General features: G+C 41.9%; 1 protein-coding gene across 2 annotated transcripts in view; it reads right to left on the bottom strand.

Annotated features, from left to right (window-relative positions):
- GON4L (gon-4 like) overlaps positions 1-22,797 on the bottom strand; it is a 421,863-nt gene that overhangs the window by 337,180 nt on the left and 61,886 nt on the right. For both annotated transcript variants that reach the window (XM_086947415.1, XM_086947414.1), the window contains exons 3-11: positions 18,236-18,348; positions 17,781-17,907; positions 15,957-16,159; positions 11,086-11,160; positions 9,308-9,358; positions 8,707-8,757; positions 8,006-8,104; positions 6,771-6,890; positions 1,350-1,517 (exon numbers count right to left, since the gene is read on the bottom strand). In XM_086947415.1, the coding sequence (XP_086803541.1) occupies positions 1,350-1,517; positions 6,771-6,890; positions 8,006-8,104; positions 8,707-8,757; positions 9,308-9,358; positions 11,086-11,160; positions 15,957-16,159; positions 17,781-17,907; positions 18,236-18,348 (1,007 nt within the window). The remainder of the gene's footprint in view (positions 1-1,349; positions 1,518-6,770; positions 6,891-8,005; positions 8,105-8,706; positions 8,758-9,307; positions 9,359-11,085; positions 11,161-15,956; positions 16,160-17,780; positions 17,908-18,235; positions 18,349-22,797) is intronic.

Here is a 22,797-nt window from a genome sequence, read left to right on the forward strand (position 1 = left end):
AGGATCCGAGGGCCCCGACGTTAGTGGCGTGGAAGAGGGGGCTTGATTTCTGTAGTGGGATGGAGAAGCCCGTATTTCTTGCCTGGGGCTGTCCTCGGAAACATTATAAAATCTGGAGACGTTGGGCAGATTTCAGGGGTCTCTGGCTTGAGCCCCCGCCGGAACAGGACCCAGTACTGGATGCTTGAGCGTGCTGTGCCAGCTGATACGTGTAAACAAACTGTTGATATTGAATGGAACCGTGCCAGGGGGGGATCCCGGAGGGCCAGGGGTGGGAAGGGAGTTGATGGGGAGGGTGCGGGGGGGGGGGGGGCGGGAAGGGAGTTGGGGGGGGGGGCGGGAGGGAAGGTGGTTAATTGCACTCGTTTCCTGTTTATATTTGATGTAAAAAGACATGATGGATTGCAATGCGCTATGTATGTTCAAATGCTTTGGCAGTTGCCTGGGGGAACAGAGCTCTGCGATCTCAATGTGATCTATCAATAAAATTTGTTTTAAAAAAAAACAAGAATTGTCTCAATATCCATTTACATTTATCAGTCTCAAACCTTACCTATGGTTCATCAAGAAGCATGAATAACTCAGCAGGCAATAAAATATTTATAAAAGAATCATCTGTCCAAAAGACCAGTGGAAGCCTGGCCACTGTTCAAATCACTGCCCTTCTGACAAATTTGTGTTATGTCTATAGAGACCCAAAACGCAACTCAACCAATGCTCTCCATCGCCAGCCTATATATAAAGGCGATTTTACTCCAGACCTCCAAAACCCCACCATCCCACCAGACAATCGCAGAGCCTACTCTCCACTTCAGTGTTGAGACTATGTTAACACACACAAACCTGTGCATAGGTAGTGACTTCAAAACATGAACAAAAGGTTTAAGGAGCATTTGACACCACTGAAACCCGATAGGTGTTTTAGTAGCAAACCTTGACAAATTCTGAGGTCCAGAGAGGCATGGTGTGGAGAATTTAGACCAGTGGCCTAAAGGGACATTTTTGCTCCTTTAAATCGAGGTAATACTCCCAAAAATAAATAAGGAGTAACAATACTGCCAAGTAAATCCATTTTTCTTCCAAAAATTGTTTCTAATATGTACAGATTAACTTCTTGGCAGACAGGTGCTAACAATGTTAATGGCCTGTGTATAGAAGTCCTTGAAGGTAAAAAAAGAAAAAATACACTACGCATGACAACAAATACGCCCAAATTTACAAATAAATTATCAGCCAAAGAGTCCACATGATGCATACACCTGCATTTTGTAGGAGCCAATAAAGTAGATCACAACAACGTCCCATCTGCAGACAGTGGTGAATCAGGCCCTTTTCACACACCCTGTTACCTGGAATGGTTCGGTGGACACAGAAGCCAACTCCTCATCCACAGCATGTAGCTTTTCCATGAATGCAGTATCCTGGCTCGACTTTGCTCTGGGTGGTGGAGGTGGGGGTCCCATGGGTACTGCTTCAGCACTAATGTGTCTTAAAGAAGTGGCTGGATCTTTGTCCGCCTGTCAAAAGATAGGATAAGAAAGTCAAAGTCTGAACGACTATGGTCTAAGCGTGGTCAGAGATATAAAAGAGTGAGACAGCACAAATGAGATCAAAGTTGTGCTTATGCAGCAAGAGGGCAGTATTAACCTTTACATACATGAGGGAGAAGAGGCAGAATCTAAAATAGTATGGAAAGGTCAAAATCTTCACATAATCGCAGTGCTACCATTTTCTCACAGCATGAACATCATTTTCACATAACTAAAACTGGAGCCCAAACCTACGCTGAGACCGTTCCATAGTAGCATTTGAAACTGTAGTGTGCCCCTTTTGTTATGGAATGAGCAGCTTAGGTAAAATAGTTCTAATTAACAAGGCGAGTAAATCAAGAATATAGACTTGCTGTGCTGGGCAGGAACAAATCCCATGCATTCAAAGTAGAAGGAAATACAACCCTTAATGGTTACACATATGATCTATCCTCTTCTACTATTGCAAAATGGACAGAAGAATTCATGGCTTACTGTACCACACCACCCTGAGTATTTACCCTACCTTCAAAACAGAGGAATTCCAAAATGCCCTGACTGCGATTTATGGGAGAAGTAAATTAATAAAATAAACTTCACATGTTGTAATAGAACATGTTGGGGAACAAGACAGAGCAAGACACTCGAAGGGTGAAAAGCAACCCATTGGATAATGTGGAAACAGAATACAATAAACATGCATATACTGGAGACAGTGCAGCTAATAACAAAGGTGAAAAAAATCGGAGAAAGGGAAAGAAAATATAAGAAGTATCTGAAAGAGTAATCGAAGAGGGAGAACAAGCGGCCAATCAAAAGGGAGAACCCAGCAGAAAATTTATATTGCGCAATGAAATGTGAAGGACCACACAAAAAGGAAGAACTCGAAAGAAAAGAGGATAAAATGTGACAGAGCCAAAAAGAAAAAGGAAAGATTTTAGTAAAAGGACTTGAAGATTAAAAAAAAAATCTAAACAGAAGAAAGAAAGTATAAAAGGACTTAAGTAACTAACTAGTAGACAAGAAGCAATTTTTTTTATACAAAACTAATGAAAGATTAACAAAATGTTAAAAGGATCCCCAAGGAAGTGACACAAGAAAAGGTGAAACAAGCATTGGAAATGCAATAGGTCTCGCATTAGAAAAGTGGAAGCTATTGGTCTTGTAAATCTAATAATGTTTTAAGTTCTGTTTATGTTTTTATAATAGCAAATGTATTCATTTTGTTATTGTAAATGCCAATATTTATAGAATTTGCAAATGTGACACCTATAGCATTATTTAACAATTTTTGTGTCATTTGTAATAAAGCCTGAAACATTGAGAGAACATATTTGAACAAGTGATGCTGTGGTGGTGCTGAGTGATGCTGAGGTTGTGCTGAGTGATGCTGTGGGTGCGCTGAGTGGTGCAGTGGTTGAGCTGAGTGATGCTGTGGTTGCGCTGAGTGATGCTGTGGTTGCTCTGAGTGATGCTGTGGTTGCGCTGAGTGATGCTGTGGTTGCGCTGAGTGATGCTGTGGTTGCGCTGAGTGATGCTGTGGTTGCGCTGAGTGATGCTGTGGTTGCGCTGAGTGATGCTGTGGTTGTGCTGAGTGATGCTGTGGTGGTGCCGAGTGATGTTGTGGTGGCGACGAGTGATGCTGTGGTGGCGACGAGTGATGCTGTGGCGTTCAGTAATGATGTGGTAGCGTATAGTGAGGTTGTGGTGCCCCCGAGTGATGCTGTGGTGGTGCTGAGTGATGCTGTGGTGATGCGATAGATAGAGTGAGGGCAATAGATAGATAGTGGGAGGGCAATAGATAGAGTGAGGGAGATAGATACATATAGTGAAAGGGGTGATAGATAGATAGAGTGAGGGCGATAGATAGATAGAGGGAGGGCGATCGATAGATTCACTTAAGTTCCAACCAAAGCTGGAGCACGTGAACTCAGCAGAAAGAAAGGAAGACAGAAAGGAAGGAAGGAAGACAAAAAAGGGAAAAAGAAAGACAAAAAAGGAAGGAAGGAGGGCAAGGAAGACAAAAAGGAAGATAGAAGGAAAGAGAAGAAAGGGAGAAATAAGGAAATAAAGACAGAAATAAGGGAAAGGAAAGGAAAGGAAGAAGGAAAGAGGAAAAGTAGGAAAAATGAAAAAGAATGAAGAAGGCAAGAAATGAAGAAAGAAGCAGAAAAAGCAAAAAGGGGAAAAAGAAGGCAAAAGGAATGAAAGAAAGAAAGAATGAAAAAATAGGAAAGAAGGCAACAACAAAACATAGAAGGAAAAGAAAGAAAAAGAGAAGGAAAGAAAGAAGGCTGCTTACAGGTGCTGCATGGGCTCTGGAACTCTGAGCTCTAGAACATCCAGATGGAGTGGACACACTCTCTATAGGGAAAGAAAGGATTTACTGATGTGGAGAAGCGATGCTCCTAGGTCCTATGCAAGGGAGTGAAGTATGGGAATAGTTTGTCAATTCTGGTGACGAACTGCCTGCAAAACATGTATAGTTTGACCTCATTTTCAAAACAAATATTTTTAATGCTTAAGGTCCGAACCTCTCTGTGAAAAGCCGGTCACACCAGAACCAACAGGTAACTAGTAAGACATTATTTCCAGAACTCCTTATAGCTCCTGACAGTGGCCTGATGCATAATGACAAATTATAAAATAATGATTGTGCAAGCCTCATCACAAACTGAACAGCAGTTGCATGGACAACCCCAAGTCTGTATCGAGATACGAAGGATAAAAGGCTATGCATGACTACACAACGAAATTGTGTTCTTTGTATTGACTCGGGAAGGATGAAAAGCAGACTCTGCAGTGCCGGGTTTCCAACCCTTGACTTGAAGTGCCACTGTGAGAGTACATAGCCTCCTGAGGTGCCCCACATCTGCCCACATATTCAAGGCAATGTGCACACAAATAGAGGACTAAACATTCGGATGGGTAAGAATGAATTCACAAATGAATGATTATACATTGGATGCCATCAGGGGATAAACAAGCACAAGTCTGCTTCCGAGTGAAGTGTTATTTCCTGAACCGTGGCTGATACAGTAATATTGCAAGAGGCAACTATTCATTAAGCTGCGGAGAAATAAGCGAGATCTAAACAATCAGTAGAAAGTAAAATCAAGCATTGGCGGCCGCAAAAAAAAATCGGAGCGAAATGAAGACAAGTCGGATGGGGTGGGGGGCGGGGGAGAAGGGGAGTGAGCAGCCTTTGATGAGCGAGTGGGGAGGGGGGAAGGGGGGAGGAGAAACGAGAGACACGGCCTGCAAAAAAAAACGGCGCAAAATGAAGACAAGTCGGATGGGGGACGGGGGAGAAGGAGAGTGAGCAGCCTTTGATGAGCGAGTGGGGAGGGGGTAAGGGGGGAGGAGAAACGAGAGACACGGCCTGGCGGCCGTGAAAGTGAAAGTTCTTGGCATTGCTGTGGGGAGGGGGGAGAGCTCCTGACCGTGGCCTGATGCATAATGACAAATTATAAAATAATGATTGTGCAAGACTCATCGCAAACTGAACAGCAGTTGCATGGACAACCCCAAGTCCGTATCGAGATACGAAGGATAAAAGGCTATGCATGACTACACAACGAAATTGTGTTCTTTTTATCGACTCGGGAAGGATGAAAAGCAGACTCTGAAGTGCCGGGTTTCCAACCCTTGACTTGAAGGTGCCACTCTGAGGGTACATAGCCTCCTGAGCTGCCCCACAGCTTCCCACATATTCGAGGCAATGTGCACACAAATAGAGGACTAAACATTCGGATGGGTAAGAATGAATTCACAAATGAATGATTATACATTGGATGCCATCAAGGGAAAAACAATCGCACAAGTCTGCTTCCGAGTGAAGTGTTATTTCCTGAACCGTGGCTGATACAGTAATATTGCAAGAGGCAACTATTCATTAAGCTGCGGAGAAATAAGCGAGATCTAAACAATCAGTAGAAAATAAAAACAAGCATTGGCGGCCGGAAAAAAAAATCGGCGCGAAATGAAGGCAAGTCGGATGGGGTGGGGGGCGGGGGAGAAGGGGAGTGAGCAGCCTTTGATGAGCGAGTGGGGAAGGGGGAGGAGAAACGAGAGACACGGCCCGCAAAAAAAATCAGCGCAAAATGAAGACAAGTCGGATGGGGAGGGGGGTGGGGAGAAGGAGAGTGAGCAGCCTTTGATGAGCGAGTGGGGAGGGGGGAAGGGGGAGGAGAAACGAGAGACACGGCCTGGCAGACGTGAAAGTGAAAGCTCTTGGCATTGCTGTGGGGAGGGGGGAGGGGGGAGGAGAAATGCGACACGGCCGAAAGCCTTTGATGCAGCAGGGGGCGGAGCGGATGCCTTTCAACTGAAGTGAAGCTGCTGGCGGCAGATGGCTGACTTACATGTGCACGCGCATTTTAGGTCAATACGCTTGCGCATTGAGCTTGCTTTTCACGGGCACTGCATGGAATCGCCCCGATGGTTAAACTTTGTTTAAGCCCCTATATTCTCGCAAGCTCAATGCGCAAGCGCATTGACAGGCGAGACCTAAAAATGAATGAAAGGGGACAATCAAATAATGTAACAAGTCCAACTAAATCGGAGAAGTGATAAAAGCAGAGAAATAAAATAATAAGTTACTACATGTACTTAGCATACTAACAAACTGAACGTTCTAGCAAGAGGTTACAAAAGCTATCATCCAAATTAACCTTACCAATTTTATCAACCTGAGCAAAACAGCTGTTTCCACGTGCCTGGATTGACTCATTGACAAATGGATCTCTGCAGTGAATGTATAAGCCCCACTAAGGTACTACACTGGCCAAAGAATAAAGGCCCAAAAGTGCACAGTAATAAAGAAGTAAACACAAAAGAAAGAAACAAAATCCTAGTCAACAAGAACGATAGCAAAGATTGAAGAAAACAAATATTTTGGAAAATAGAGACGAACTAGACAGAAGAATGTTAAAAAAAAACAGAAAATAAGAAAAGCACAAAGATAACAGAAATACGGCAGGCTGACTATGGTTTGCCTTTCAGAGTTAATCTGAATCTGTCACAGCGAAAAAACAAACTCAAAGTCCACCAATCTTCGTCATGCAAGCAACGCAAATGTCAATCATGGCTTACTTTAGGGCACCTCAAATAGAGCACAAGGATTAAACTAATTTTGCGCATAATTTAACTTAGAGACATCTGCTGTTGTTGGATTCTATGCTTGTTATCTGTAGAAAAAGAATTAGAATGTTAATGGATATATTTTCCTGGGCTTCTTACCTCAGGGACAGCAGCTCCCTCTTCGTCGGTCTCTGGGAGTTCGGAAGTGCAGCGAGACCTTGAGCGCTTCAGTACCCGAGGAGAGGAGGCTGTGCTCTCCATGTCACTTTCTAAGAGACTCTGTGGATAGGAGACATTTACCACATAAAAACATTATATCTCAAACAAGAATGGAAGTACAAACATCCAGGCAAATCTACTAAGTTCACATGCAATAGTTAAAGAAGCTAGTACTGCTAAAGTGATTTGGCTCAATCCATAGTGATAATCTACTTTTTCTGAATGGTGCTGCCACAAGCCTTGCATCTTCTACTAGTATACAAGCATCGTACCCTGCTCACCAGTTGTAGCCCTTACAACACAGACCTATGCAAATCAAATCTTCTCAGGTTGACATTAAGGGCTTTGAGGTACAATGTCCACTGTGGACTCGGTTCCTGAAGGATAGGGGAGCATTTAATGAACTTTTTGGGGCAAAAATAAAAAATACATCAGTCCAATGACAAAGTGCAACACAGAAGGGAAACCTTTATCTCAGTTATACAAGATTGCCACAGTATCAAAATATACCTAAGATTGTGAAAAGGATCAACATATTCTATAACATGTGAAAAATACTTCTTCAAATTGGACTAAACCCAACCTGACCAATGGGGCCAGTTAGTACTGCCACAACTTTGGCAGCTGATATTGCACACCACTACTCTGTCTCCAGCTTGGCAAGGTGCTTTTCACAAAATTATTTCTTCTCTAGTGTACAACAGGCCTTACCCTTTACACTGAAATACCTCCTACCAGGAACGTGTGTTCAGAATATATAAAAGGATTTTGTGGGGATGTAAAAAAGCATAACCTTAAACTTTCTTTCAGCTGCATGCTACATGTTCCCTACATCCAAATTACCAATGAAACCAGTCATGAGGGTATTAAGAGAAAGGCTCACAGACAATGAGAAACAGAGTATTGATATAAACTGTGCTGTAGCCCTAAAATCTGCTCTAACCATCTCCCTGCAGAACACATGGTGACTTAAGCTTCTGACCACTCCAGTAAAACGGTCAGCTAGTTTGGATATTACCTACTATGTCCGCTGGACTGTCCAAATGTAAAGCATACAAAGTCATTAGCAGGAACTGAATATAAACAGATAATCTGACAAGCAAAAATAGGTATGTTTCTTGAGTTTGTCCTATAACAATGTTTCATGGCTGGGTTATCACAAATTGTCACTCTACCTCTTCAGCAGTTTCGTCCTCCTCGTCCTCATCTGGCTGGTATTCCTCATCTGATGAATCTTCATCTGCCAGTGGAATATCCACAAACTGAGGGAGCAACTGCAAATGAAAGCATTTAAAAAAAATAGTTTTCAATGCAGGTAAGCCACTAAGACCTGTTCATTGTGCGCTTGCCAGCAAGGCCAGAATGGTATGGAAAGCTGGCTGAAAAAACAGTGATGCCTCAGGGCATTGGGTGCAAATAAGGGAAGGACTAGGCCACTGTCATTTGCCATGCCCCATTTTGTCTGTGACATGAACTATCGGTCCGTACACCTGAAATACCCAGAAACATCCTCACCAGTTGTACGTATGAATGAGAAAAGTCTTTGTTATGTTTAAGCCTATGTTTGTGGGTCAATCAACAGTGTTCCACTGAAGTACACTGCACCCATGAGCATTCTGACGTAGCTACTTCCGCACTGCAATATTCAACATATAATGAATTCATGAACCCAACATGAAGGGATGATGAACAAGATTGTTCAAGGAGCCACTTCCCACCCGCTTTCTGAAGAATCACTGTGCCATTGTTCGAACCCAGCAGCCCAAGGATATGTCTAATCAAAAAAGGTTGAGGAGGGTTGGATAATAGAAGATAGGGGTTAGGAGCGCTGGTGGCCTACACGCCATTTACTGGCACATAGGTTTCTGGGGCTAACCTTGATTTGACGAGCCTTCTTAACTGGAGAAAGGTTCCACGATGGAATGACCTGGGAGGGTGGAAAAATAATAGCGATGAGCGGTGAAAAAGAAAATCAAAATCATGAGTGGTAAACTGAGTTGAAGAATTAATGCGATACCCAACCTCCCTGTAACAATAACTGACCTCCTGCCTGGCTATGGTTTAATAGCCTGAGCAAACTGGATACTTTCACTCAAACCTCCCCACAGAAACACTTTTCAAACTGAGATGAGATCACCTGGTAAAACATTTAGTGTTATCCTTGGACTAAAAACACTTGAACCCAAGATCAACAGAATACACAAAGTCATATACATTGAGTAATGAGGTACAAAATTCGAAACATCTCAGCATCTCAGACTAGAGCGGGAGATTCATTTGTGCAGGTGAGAAAAGTTCGGACAGTGCAAGTATACACACTTCAAGGAGCACACAACAAATAATCCCCTCAGTCTCCTAAGGCACCAAAGTGGGCTTTACATTTCAAAGATTGCTTTAAGAACATCAAATCTGATGCTGTAAGGTGCATTGACAGGATAGAGCAAATATGCAGAGACGTGCCGAATGTATTGACTTACCACTCCCTTCTCCACAACTTCCTTCAGCTTGGAACGTGTCATTTTCGGTTCCTGTCGGTGAATTGTAGGGAAAGGGGTTTAGAAGAATGCAAGGAGTATAGCTAATAACAAATATTCCAGGGTGATGAGAAAGCCATTTAATCACAAACAATTATAGAGTCAGATCCAAATACCAACACCCAAAGACCTTTAAATGTAACAGCTACCCTTAGACAGCAAGGGTATGCAAATTCTGAATACCTCACAGTAGTGAAGGCATCATTACATAATGTACTGCCATTGGGTATGAACGAAAGACATGATCCAAAGTCCTTATTTTCTTGTTAAACTCTGCTTGAGAGTGAGGATTTATGCTGCCCCTAATGGCCCAGTCCTCTTGAAACAGGACTTTTTCATACTGTCAAACAGGCAGATGGGGTAAATACGACCATTCTCAAAGTAACTACCCTTCATTTGTATCAGTCTAATCTCACCCCGAGCCATGAATGAGGGATCAAGAGCCCATGAAAGACTGACTGCATTTGCCAGATGCAATATGTAGGGTTAACAAGTCTCCATACAGATCAACAAGTATTCTATCGACTCATGGGCTCCTGCTACTGTGGTTGCACCTTCTTAAGAGGACTCAGAAGTAGCACCAGCTGAATGGGGACTATTCTTGTGCAGAACACACTGAATTACAATGGTTAGCTCAGCTGACTAAACAACAAGTGCAAGTAACACCAATACCACGCCCTGGTAATATAGGCCTCTGGTTTTACAGTAATTTCTTGTGTCACTCGATATCAAACGTATGCACATCTTTTGCGCTAGCTCCTCTATCAAGACAGACCACTGTTTCTATATCCATTCTGGTTGTTTCCCTGTGGTCAAAATAAAAACTCTAATAAGTAGATTCACATCCTTTGCCTTCAGTAGCTCTGTCTTAGACTTTCTACATTCCAGTCATAGCATCTATGTGTGCATATTATTATTCACAACAATAGAAAGAGACTGTACTGAGGAAAATATGAGTTTACAGACAAAAAAACCTGAAAAGTGGACTTAATATTTTGTGATTTTATTCAATAGACATCTTCCTTACATTGCAATACAACAAAATACAGATCGACGTGAAGTGAGAATGGGGTTACATTATATATTTTATCTATGCAGAGGTGTTAAGTGATGATAAGTAGCAGAATATTACTCACAGGATCAGCATGCATCGTTTGTGTCATCAAAGCACAAGTTTAAATGTGTGCAGTGGGAATAGCATTTTATTAATTGAAATATACATATGGTGTCTCAACTGTTTTCCTCTGTAATGCAACTGTGACAAGCGGAATGAGGTTGTAAGCAAACAGTGGTTTGATTAGCAAACTTGTTCCAAATAACATTTTTTATTGGGTCCTAATTATATTCACTTGTATTGCATATATGAGACCCAACACCATGATGTGTGCAAGCTCGTCTTTATCATCCCAATAGAAGCGAACCAACCTCAGACAATGCAGAGCTCAAGTAAGAGGCCCTGAGCCTTGGGAACACATCCTGGATTTACACATTTTTAAATCGAGAACACATTGAAGGAAAAAGAAAGAGCTACTTGCGATGAACTGAAATGTATGGCACCTCAAGGTCATAAATTAATAACACTGAACTTATTTTCTTGCGACCCAAATATTTCCTACCCTCCCACAACAAAATTGACTGCTGTGTCAAATAGACATGCAGCGCTTAAATGTATCTGAAAGGTGTTGTGCAGAACTTTATAAAACTATAAAATAAATACTCACAAAAGCAGGCACCGCTTCCGTCTCATTTATAGCAGCCTTCATCATCGCCACTACATGCTCATTGGTGATCACTTCCTGCAGAGTCACAAGCAACAACATTAGCTCTGGGGCGGTACTCATCTCTGTCGAGATGCACCACATGTGTAAAGTACATCTACTGCATCCCACATGAAAAGTAAAGTCACTGCGAAGAAGAACATGCCCATGTAATGAGCCCATATTTACGGCAAAGCAGGTCATTGGAATACTTCAGCTCTCTAAAAATTCCAGTGAAACCAGCTGCTACCTATTATTTCCTTTCTTACTGGAAGAAACAATCCCTCAGTTTACAGAGAAGCTCCCTGGTCATATGCCTCAGTCAGTTAGCCATGACACACTTGATAGTCCCACACAATAGGTGCAATTTCAGCCATTTACAATATTTTTGTGAGTCTACTTCTAACAAAAAGAAGATAGTTCGATAGGGATAGACCCTGAAGAAGTATGAATATATCCTCTAGGGTAGCAGAAAATGGGCTTCTGACTGGCTGCATTCCATCCATAAGTTGGTAAAACAGCAAGATGAGAAAAATTCAAACTACTGAGCAAATAAAACCTAGGATTCTGAACTGGGGAAGATGAGCTTTCTATAGGCTGACCTTGACAACAGTAAAAGATTTTAGCAACGACATGGTAAAGCTGGACTTAAGGCAATAATACTTAAACAACCATTTCAGGGTTCTTCTGAAAATGATTACTGAACACCCACAAGGGACACATAATGCATAAATACATCTATGTTGTGGCCCTAACAAGAAGATCCAGGCCAGTAACCAGAATATGTCACCATTGTGTCCTAAAGCTGGATTACTCTCTGTAGTCTCAATATACTTAAATGTCAGAAACTACAGGTCAGCTAGACAGCTGCGATCAGAGATGGTGGGACTGTTTGGCGATTACACCTTTAACTTAATTTTATGGGTTATTTTGTAAGGTGCTGCGCATCACCTTGCGGGTAGTCTCAGGTCGCCTTGGTGATCTAGATACATTCAAGAGAGTGGAAGATATGGTAATAAGAAGGAGGAATTAGTTAGCAAAACTGTTGGAAGGGGTGGTCGTCTGCACAGATTTTGAGGTAAAATTATAAAGCCCTGGATGGGGCCAAACTCAAAAAAGTAGCCTTCAATGGAGAAGGCAACATCTGGTCTTAAGCTGCTGATTGCTTTCAAAGTAAAAAATACCTGCAAAGGAGCTGGAGTTGGCAGTCTTATTTTCAATTAAGTTGTTTAGATAATGAGGCTTATAATGATTTGGACGTTTGGATAATAGTTTAAGAAGTGCAGACTTTAGACTTTTGATTAGAAAACAAGAGGAAAATAAATTGGGAAGAAAGCCCAGTTATCAAGAACATAAGAATCTGTGAGCAGTATAAGTATTTTTTTTAACTTTAATCGCCTTTCACTGGAGTCCAATGAAGGAATTTCAATATTAATATTTACTCTGGATTTGTAGGCCAGACAACCAAGGGTGTAGGATTAAAAACTCTTTGGAAGTTTAAGAGCGAGTTTGCTTGAAAGACCAGTACACGTGCTACAGCAGTAATCCTGGCGGGATATAACAAAAGAAAGGCCCGACACATTTTTTCTGCAGGAAAAAAAGGGCTACAAGACCCATCCTGCCTACCTAGCCCCTAGTTCACCGGGATCTTGAAAAAGAAGATTTGGCGTATGAAAGTCAGGTCAAAAATAGAGTATTTCCATTCACGTTGTACACATGCCTTCCCCACCATTTCTTTGGAGGAAAAAAAGTCACCAAAGTGAAATACGTTGATTTTGCTATTTATTTTTTCACTATAACCTTGCAGACCAAGAATGAGCAGCAGACCAAGACTGTGGGCCTCAAGAAACTTCTGCTTTTTTCATTTACTATCTTGTTTTACTACAAGGCAGGCCCTTATGGAATATCAACATACTGGCCTTACCAGGTAAGATAGCAGACAGCCAATCACCCACCCCTAAGTCAAGTCTGCAATCCACTGGTACCAATCACAGCAGGTTATCCTAGCAGTTCATGCAATGGAAGTTAAAACAGAATATTTGAGTTAAACAACAGAAAAAACATGAATAGACAAAAACTATTTAGATTGTGGAACAGTGACTGCACAGCCACTATTAATAACTATTTTGTTCATGAATTTAAAACTTGCACTTCAGACCCAGTAAGGAGCTCAACGTTGAGCTCTTAACACTACTGAACAGAGTATGGAGAGAGGGGATAAGATCACATTTTGGTATCGCGAACACTGCACGTGCAGCCACAGCAAATCCTTCAAATCCAGCTGGATGTGACTTTCTACAGCCGCCTACTAGGCACGTTTTTTTGTCAGAGCATCTGCTGCAGGAAGGGAGGTCCAGCACATCAGCTGTGGGCACATTCAGCCATCTCTCTCCATTCACGTGGCAGCAGGAGCTGCGGTGCCGCGTGTAGCGCAGCACTCCGCCTCTCTAATTCAATCCACCTAGATGGATGCATCAGATGAAAACACTGGGCTGCCTGGCAAAGGCAGATAAGGGAGGAAAAGCAAACAGCAGTCCGGTGGAAAGCAAGTTTCGTCATGGGTTGGAGATAAGGGCTACTGCTGGGGGCAGTACCATATGTGTTTCTAGGTGATTTGCGGGGAAGCAAGATATTCAAAGCCAGGGGAGGGATGGGTGGCGGGCTGAGACAGTAGCAAAGGACATAGCCAAGGGATTTTTATTCATTCGGAGATATTTATACTCCTGCGTCAGTGCCAGTGGCGGAAGCGGGCTTCGTGGGCAGAATGTAAACTAAATGCTGTGCCCAGCTGACATTTGCACAGTGGTGACAGGTGTGCCTGTGAAAAACAGAAGCATCCATTGGGCACGTGGTGAGGAAGTGAAGGTAGAGTGGGCAAAGAAATGAGTAAAAGCAACAGCTGTCGGGCTATGACTGGATACGTCATTAAGAGGCTGAAGATGCAAAACACTGTCTATTTGTTGCCAGGCCGTCCTCAATAACATCTAGGAATAATCAAATGACGGCAGAAGCAGGGAGGAGAAATGATGAGCTGGCAATGAAGGTAAATGGCCTAAAAGTCAAGTCAAGTCTAATAAAAGGTCAGATAGGGGAAACGAGAGGCTACCGGATCAACTGCTGTTGAAGATAATGATGAGCAACTAGCACAAGAAAATGGACGACGAGGAAACCTGGCAAGGGTAGGCACCAGGGTGCATATGCGGCAGTGCCCAACAGTGGCAGCATTTCACCATTTACATACCACACCATACAGACTTGTCTCTTGCCGAATTTCTGGCTTTTATTCTAGGCATGGAGGTTATAGGGAGCAACTAGCAGTTTTAAAGATGAGAAAACAAATATCCACTTGGGGATGTGGAGTTTGATAGAGGAACTCTATTGTTAGCCAAAACGCACTAGCTTCTGTGTCTCTCTACTGGCAGCTGCAGCTCAGCTGTCAAGGCCAAACTCCTGAAAAGTGGTTTGAAGGTTCATTCCAGACACAAGAAGACACAATCCTATTTCAATCACGAAAAGGTCAAGGGCAGCCTGAGGTATTAGTGATACAAACGGTTTGAAGCATAATATGTGACTGTTCAGCAGCCCACACAGTTCAAGGGTTAAGACACCAAATGTTTTTATCAAGAGACAGGGGTTACAACTATTGAAACAGATGTAACCATAGGGAGGCTTCACGATGAAATTCAGACATTGACAATAGTCGCCTTGATGCTGCCTGCCTCTCAATCATAAAATCAATCTACAAATGCTGCTTCAATGAACGCAAGGGATCGATTCAAAATCATGATTAAAGAAGCAAAGAGGCAAATAAAGGGCAGTTAAATTTAGCATGGGCAACGAACAAACAGGTCATGTGGAGGGTGCAGGGACTTGTTGACATCGAGGGCTAGATTTCTGAAGCTCCTGTCCGTAATTTTTAACTCCTAAGTGCATGGAAGGGTCTACTGAAGAAGCAGTGGGGAATATGTCGCATACATAGGTGGACCCCTCTGGTGGGCGTACTGTAAAGTTTTTCCTCCAAGGAGTTCAGGAGAGTTACTTTTGTGCCCTCCTCTTCTCAAAGCAGCAGTAGCTTGGGGTGAAAGTTGGATGTGCAGGTGAACATACAGCAACCAGAACAGCACAGGGAAGGACACCATCCACATATAATGAAAGCAGTCTCCCTTGAACATGCTTAATACATGTCATTACAGAACAATTATTGGAGATATTTATATGGCAAAGACAGTGACAACGAAATGGTCATAAATTTACAAAACTCGAAGGCAGAATATTTCACTCAATATTGTCTGATTAGATCTACAGGGCACACAAAGTCTCTTTAGTGGGCATTCATCCCACGGCATCCTCTTTATTATGCACCCCCATTTTGAAACACTTACTATTCACTGCCCCCACATCTTCCCCTGTCCTACAAAATGTCAATAAACCTGCCACTTCACATGTGCTTGAACTAATCTTTTTTGACCAGTAAGTTACTCTAAAGGGCAACATAACATCAAACTATTCCCCTGACCATATGCGACTTCTCATATTCTCCACACTCAACCCACATACTTTAGCACCATCATCCAAACATTATCACTTGCCCAGCCCTGTGTCAGCCATTTTATAATCCCCTTTAGCCTGGTTGGTCAAGAAATTCACATGGTACACAGCTCCATTTAATTTGTATGATGATACTTGAACAAGTTCACCTGTTAAAATATATATTCAGTGCTTTTTTAATCACGCAATCAGAGACGATTATACCCGCACATATATAAATCTGCAATGATATTAAAGCCAGCCCCCAAAACAGAAAGTCATTTTTTGAGTGCCCTGAATATACTCACATGCAGAATGTTTCGCACGTTGGTGGCAGTCAGGTTATGGAGCTTGGCGCGGTCCTCCAGTGCGTGTTCTAGCACATTGTCCAACTCAATATTGCTGGGCACAGTGGCTTGATCTTCCCCATTGCTTTCCCGCTTACGTTTGGCCAATGGCCTCTTCCGTTTCTTCTTTCTCTGATCTGGGCTGCTATCTGGCTCGTCTTCCTCTGTGATAAATGTAATAAAGGTGTGGGCTCGGAGACACCGTAAGGTCACAACTAAAACCTAGCAGACTTAGAGAATGGTAAAACAAAGCCACTTGCACACAACAATAAAGCAATTGGTTTATAGAGTTTAAGTAACATCTTGCTTCAACATATTTCTAGGGTGTCACCAGTACATGTTTGTGGACTTTCATTTAAAGACAAAAAAGCTTCGGAGCTTCCTATTATGGAAATCTCCATGTTTAAATCTCGATTAGAAGTGAAAAACGACAAAGACTGGACGCAATGAAGCTATCTCTATTTAAACTATTCACAAATGTTTTATTTGGGTATCGACAATCAGCAGCAAGGCAAGCAAGGGATGAGTAGAGCAAGATATGAATGAAGCAGTAACCATTAAAACACGACAGCCTGATTATGCAAGATCTATAGGTTTGCTGGCTTTCTTAAATGCAGGCTTGTAGTGAAGAAAGTCTATGCTAAACGAATGTAGCCAACACACTGTGTACAATGAAATTACACTGAATAACTGGAAATATTGGATTGCCTGAAATATATTCAAGAAAAAAGTATTGCTGCAGGAGTGGTTTTCTGAACTGGATGCGGTTATAAAACTATGACTATGCAAAGCATGAATAAGCTTGACCAGAGAGCAGAAAAGTTCAAATTTGCAGTTTTTACGCTTTGGATTCAAATCATATATTTGTAGCACGAATGACTTTTATGTGACTGGAAACTGGTAAAATAAAATCGTTCACATTTATTGTGAACCAGTCGGTGACAATACGTTGTTACTATACGAGTTACGTAAACTGGATCATTGGAATGTGTGATGGTGGAAAACGTGGGATTGATGAAAACAAAATGGGCATGTGGAGACAAGATAGCATAAGAGAGAGATAATGGAAAGGCTAGAATGTATGGCTTGAAGGGACAGCAGCGTGAAGGAACAGGAATGGCAGAGAAGCAGTACAAGAAGAGAGATACTGCAAAATTGATAGCTCAAGTAAATATTTACGAAGGTGGGTAAAACTATGAAATTATGAAAGGGGAGACAAAAATAATTTTACATCTTGGAGCTCTTTGAACTCCTATGATTTATCTCTCGAGCATGAATATCAAGCCTCCATTTCTTAACTTTTCAACATGCAGCTGCTGACTTATTTAGGTGTTTTGTTCAGGGCCAACATGCTGATTTTCGAACACTTTAGAGCACTTTCATGAACTGTAAAAGTGCATAAGCCAAATACAGCAGCATTCAGACAGATGCAGTGAACACAGTGAGGAGTGCGCAATAGATACAAAAGATTTGGTTATTCTCTTCTTAGTAGCCTTTCAGACCCAGCTGTGACCTCTTAAGCCATATACGACCAGGAAGGGCCAGTTTATATACATATCCAAGCTATAGTGGAGTAAGGGCACCATTTATATCAGGGTGAGTGTCTGTCTCTGGGTAAAAAAAATGAACAAATCTCGAAGAGTCATTTGGCATTAGCTCCCTCCCACCACCTTTGAACATTGGTCGATGCCATGGGTGACTCTACGATCCAATTGGTTTAGAGCTGTAAATGTAGAGAGGTTACTTTTTAATGGGTTACCAATTAATGTGCCCCGATTTACCTACCCAACGTGATGACCATCTCACTGAACTCCATATCATCCTCATCTGTGGGACAGTCCACAGTGCTTTTTATTTTTCCACTGGAAGACGTTGGCTCCCCCAGCTGCAGTGACCGCCTCACTGGCACAAACTGTTTCAAATCAAGGAAAAATTATTTGTTTTAAAGTATACAACAAAATGAATTCATAAGACCCAGTACAACCACAACGTCTAAGCTCACACAACAAAGCTCTTGTCACCCGAAACTAAATGGGATTTTAACACTGTTGAAATTAGCTCAGCATTTTATAATTCCAATAGTAAATCTTTCAGCCGCTAAAAGGTTCAAAGTCTAACCGACACCTAAGTGTCTGGTAGCAATACAGGGTCTTATGAGCAAACATCATTAAACTTGCAGTTTCAATGGGTTATATCTTTGTCAACTGCACTATATAAACAGCATGAGCAACAGTCATTACCTCTTCTCTGTTAAGCATCACTGCCTTCTTTGGCGAATTTAAAGTAGAGGACGAGGGATCTTTCACGGAGTCTGTGCTTGAACAAACAGGATTGATCATTTTGGAGGTTTTCCCTATAAAAAGAAAGACAAAATTTGTTTTTTCCTGATTGTTCTAGGCACAAGCAACCACATTCCTTTCCCAACTTAAACAGACTGTCACACGTCATTTGTTGCGACTAAGATTGTAATTAAATATATTTGTCTAAATCAACAAACTCTATATAGAGGAGCAGAAAGAGTGTACCACAGATGTTCCTTCTCGGGAATGGCTCCCAGGATTTGGAATTCGCTTCCCCCTGAAACCAGACTGATCACATCCTCCATACTTTTCAAGAAAGAAGTAAAAGCGATCCTCATGGCTAAATACACTTGAACCACTACTGGGGATAAAACTACAAAGACTCGATACTCATCTGTACTAATTGTTCGAACCCTTTGTATTTTTATTTTGACTCTGAATTTGATTTACTTGACGGTTTTATGATATCACTTCAATGTACTTCTAACATGATTGATGTATCTGCGTATACATGCTCCCCTCCTCTGTAAAGCGCTCTGATATCTGCGAAGATCTTGTTCGCGCTATATAAAACTTTCAAAATAAATAAATAAATAAATAAATAAATGCATTTGAGGGAGCAGCTGTGTATGCAGAAAAAACCCTATGAGAGGAGGAGAGCATGGGTTTGAGGGACAGGGACCTTGAAAAGTCACGGTAAACAAAATGTGCTCGAAGACCTGAAGTCAACCATATGCAAGAGGCGGGAAGAGTGAGTGAGTGAGTGAGAGAGAGGGGTGATTGAGAAGGAGGGATGAGTGGGAGTGGTACCTAGAGGTATAGGGGTGAGATGTGGACCGGTGCACCGCATGAGGAGGTACAGCAAGGTAGCATGTGTGGGCAGGCAGTATAGAGAGGAGGAGTGTAAGGGAGGGTGAGAGGGAGCAGTGGGATTGTGAGATGAGAGAGGGTAGTGGTAGTGTGAGGGGGAAGATGAGAGGGAGCAGTGGGATTGTGAGATGAGAGAGGGTAGTGGTAGTGTGAGGGGGAAGATGAGAGGGGCAGTGGTTGTGTGGGGGAGAGATGGCAAGGGTTTTTGGCAGTGTGAGGGAAAGATGGGTTGCATTGCAATTGTGAAAATTTGTGGCATGGAATTGTGTGGAGTTTTGTAGTGGAAATATGTGGCATGGTGTGTGGTGGAATTATGTGGATAGTAATTGAATGGTACTGAGTGTACTGGAATTATGTCGAGTTTGATTGTGTGTTATGAAGTTTATTATGTGGAATGGTATCGGTGTTGTGGAGTGGCATGTTGTAGAGTGCTGTTAATTTTTGTGGCACGATGTAAAAATATGTGGTGTGTATTGGAGGTATGTGGGGTGTTGCATGTTACCTTGCAGGCCACAACAGGAAAGCCAGAGGGGGCAAAAATCAGGTAACACTGAGTTTGGAGAAACGGAAATGTAAATCTACTCAGACTGTATACAGAGACATTAGAAACATTTAAAAATGTCTGCAGGGCAACGCTAACTAATGAGACAGATCATTAAGCTGCCCCAGGAGGCAGAAACAATAGAAAGGTGCAGCAGTGCATCAAATGAAATGAGAAGCCAACACTTGGGGAGCACATGAAACATGTTTGGAATATGAAAAGCCCATTACTAGAGTGACATATTTAAGGACTTCTAATATGTACTGTTATATTACAATGCTGCCACTTACAGTAGTCAGATACAGCACAACTACACCCAGTAGTAGGAGCATCAGTACACCCAATGAGCATCTGAATTATAGTGGGAGTAAAGAATAATGAAAAAACTGTGGTAGCAGTGGCCATGATATGCACAAACAAAACAGCGCAGGCATGCTCGTTTAAAGACTGACATACTCATGGATAGTTTAAAACAAGATTTGAAAAAAATATTATTGTCTACGGGTGCTCGTGGAAGACAATTTCTATAGACTGGAATCTAGAGAATGCTAAAGTAATTCTGGTATTTTACTGGCCTCTGCTGGTCTTTTTCTATCAAGAAAATTAAATAGAGGCAGTTGCCAGAAATATTTTTTTAAAATAAAGTCCCTAAGCCGAAAGCAATTCTGGTATTTTATTAACCTCTCCTGGTCATTTTCAATTAAGACAGTTAAATAGAGGCAGATGAACAGAAAAAAAAGTCCCTAAGAGGAAGCAGACAAGCCCTAGGGCTGATCTCCAGAGCCCACATTGTACATACACATAAGTATATAATAAGTATATACTAAAGTATATACAAGAGGTCTCAAATGCTCGACCTAAACAAATAAGTGCCCTTTTGAAGGAGTTAATGAAAGGTTTTTCATAAGAGGGGCCAATCTATGTACCCACAACTGGCACAAGTATTTGCTTAAACATTACTGTCAAAATCAGAGTTTAATTTCCACAAAAACTATTTCAGATGACAGCATAAAATAATACTTAAGAAACTTTTCTGGCCTAAGGATAAATACTTCTGATTTTCATTCTTTTTTTCTCCTTAGTCCATCATTATCTTTTATTAAGTCATTTTATTCTTCCATTTTGACCACATATTGTTTCCTACATGTTTTAATGTGTTAGGTGTGTGGTCATCAATCGCTGTAAAATTAATATGGGGTGATTAATCTCAGAATGATTCATGGCTGGTTCCTATTTTCATTTTTTCCATAAGCCCTTTTGTCTGATATTTTTAGGTTAACCTCGGAAGGTCCTTCTCACCCTCTCCCCCTTTCTCTCCCTTTACCCGCTACACTTAGCCCCACTGTACACCGACACCTTACTCCAGCCCCTAATACTTACATACAATAACATCTTAACATTGTTTCCTATGTTATTGTATTTCTATTACCTAAATATGATTGTCTCTTGTTGAAATCACCATGAGAATAACTCCTCAGTTCTTACAGTCAGTATTTCTACAGGCCGTTGCTGGTTTTATGCGAACTTCTTCTGGATAAAAGAACAATTGAAAGATAAACTGTGAAGAATTTGGCAAGAATGTATTAATTCATATGTGTACTATGGACAGGTATACAGTACACAGGACATGACCCAGTCATGGGTCATACCTAGCACAAGGATGGGTAATGCCTTGTGGGTTCTAGGCAGCCATGTCCTGCATGTTCATAGACCGTCATGTGTCCGGTGCATGCAGGCCATGATCATAGGCTGTGTGTAACATGCACAGGGGCATGTCCAGACACCTTGTATTGGGCAAACAACAAGGACGACACCGACAACGTCTATTATTCAAAACTCATAAATGTCACTGAAATATCTTTGGTTAAGTGGTATTATGGCCTGAACTAATCCCACAGTCACCTATTTCAATAAAAAAAGTTCCGATTCTGTGACAGAAATGCAATTAAAATAACGTTATAGTTCCATACCTGAAATCCAATCCCGTTATGTGTTCATTATTAGCTAAATAACCATAACTTCCCCAGTGTGATGTTCATGGAGGGCAGCTCACTGCTGGCACACAACACCGAATTTACAGACATCACCCGTAGGCGCGGGGCCACATGGTGCTGGGCTAATCTGCCGCCGGGGATCGAAACGTGATCCCCGGATTCCGGAGTCAGTCGCCCTAGCCGCGGCGCCACACCTCTTCCGAACAGCGTAATTTACTGGCCCACACATATCAGATATTGAGACACGCATCTGCTGATAAACCCCACAGCGACACGCACAATATCTACTGAAACGTGTAGTTTACTCACACACCATGCACGGGCACAACCATCTACAGACACAGACCGCATCTGCCGACATACATCAAATATGTGTTCATCTATATACACGTCATCTACTGACACGACATTTACTGATTCACCTATCAGCAGCTGATACACACCACAAACTTTCAAACACATACACACATTTGTGACTCACAAATATACTGATACACACCATCAACGGACACCCACTCTACTGGCTCACATATACTCTGATACGCAAAATCAACTGACACACAACATGTACTGACTAACAAATAAACTGCTACACACCATTAAGTGGCACACAGCCTCTACAGGCTCATACATCTACTGAAACACAGACATCTACTCACAGACACATCCAGTGATACAAACACACAGTACCTAAGTGACACACAAACACAGACATCTATTCACAGACAGATCAAGTGATACAAACACACTGTAGCTTGTAAAACTCAGACATCTACTCACAGACACATCCAGTGATACAAACACACAGTACCTAAGCGACACACAAACACAGACATCTACTCACAGACACATCAAGTGATACAAATACACTGTGCTTGTAAAACACAGACATCTACTCACAGTCAGATCAAGTGATACAAACACACAGTACCTAAGTGACACACAAACACAGACATCTACTCACAGACACATCAAGTGATACAAACACACTTTAGCTTGTAAAACAGAGACATCTACTCACAGACAGATCAAGTGATACAAACACACTGTAGCTTGTAAAACACACATATACTCACAGACAGATCAAGTGATACAAA

This window comes from Lissotriton vulgaris, chromosome 12 (assembly GCF_964263255.1).
Source record: "Lissotriton vulgaris chromosome 12, aLisVul1.2, whole genome shotgun sequence".
In the NCBI taxonomy this organism is placed as follows: Eukaryota; Metazoa; Chordata; class Amphibia; order Caudata; family Salamandridae; genus Lissotriton; species Lissotriton vulgaris.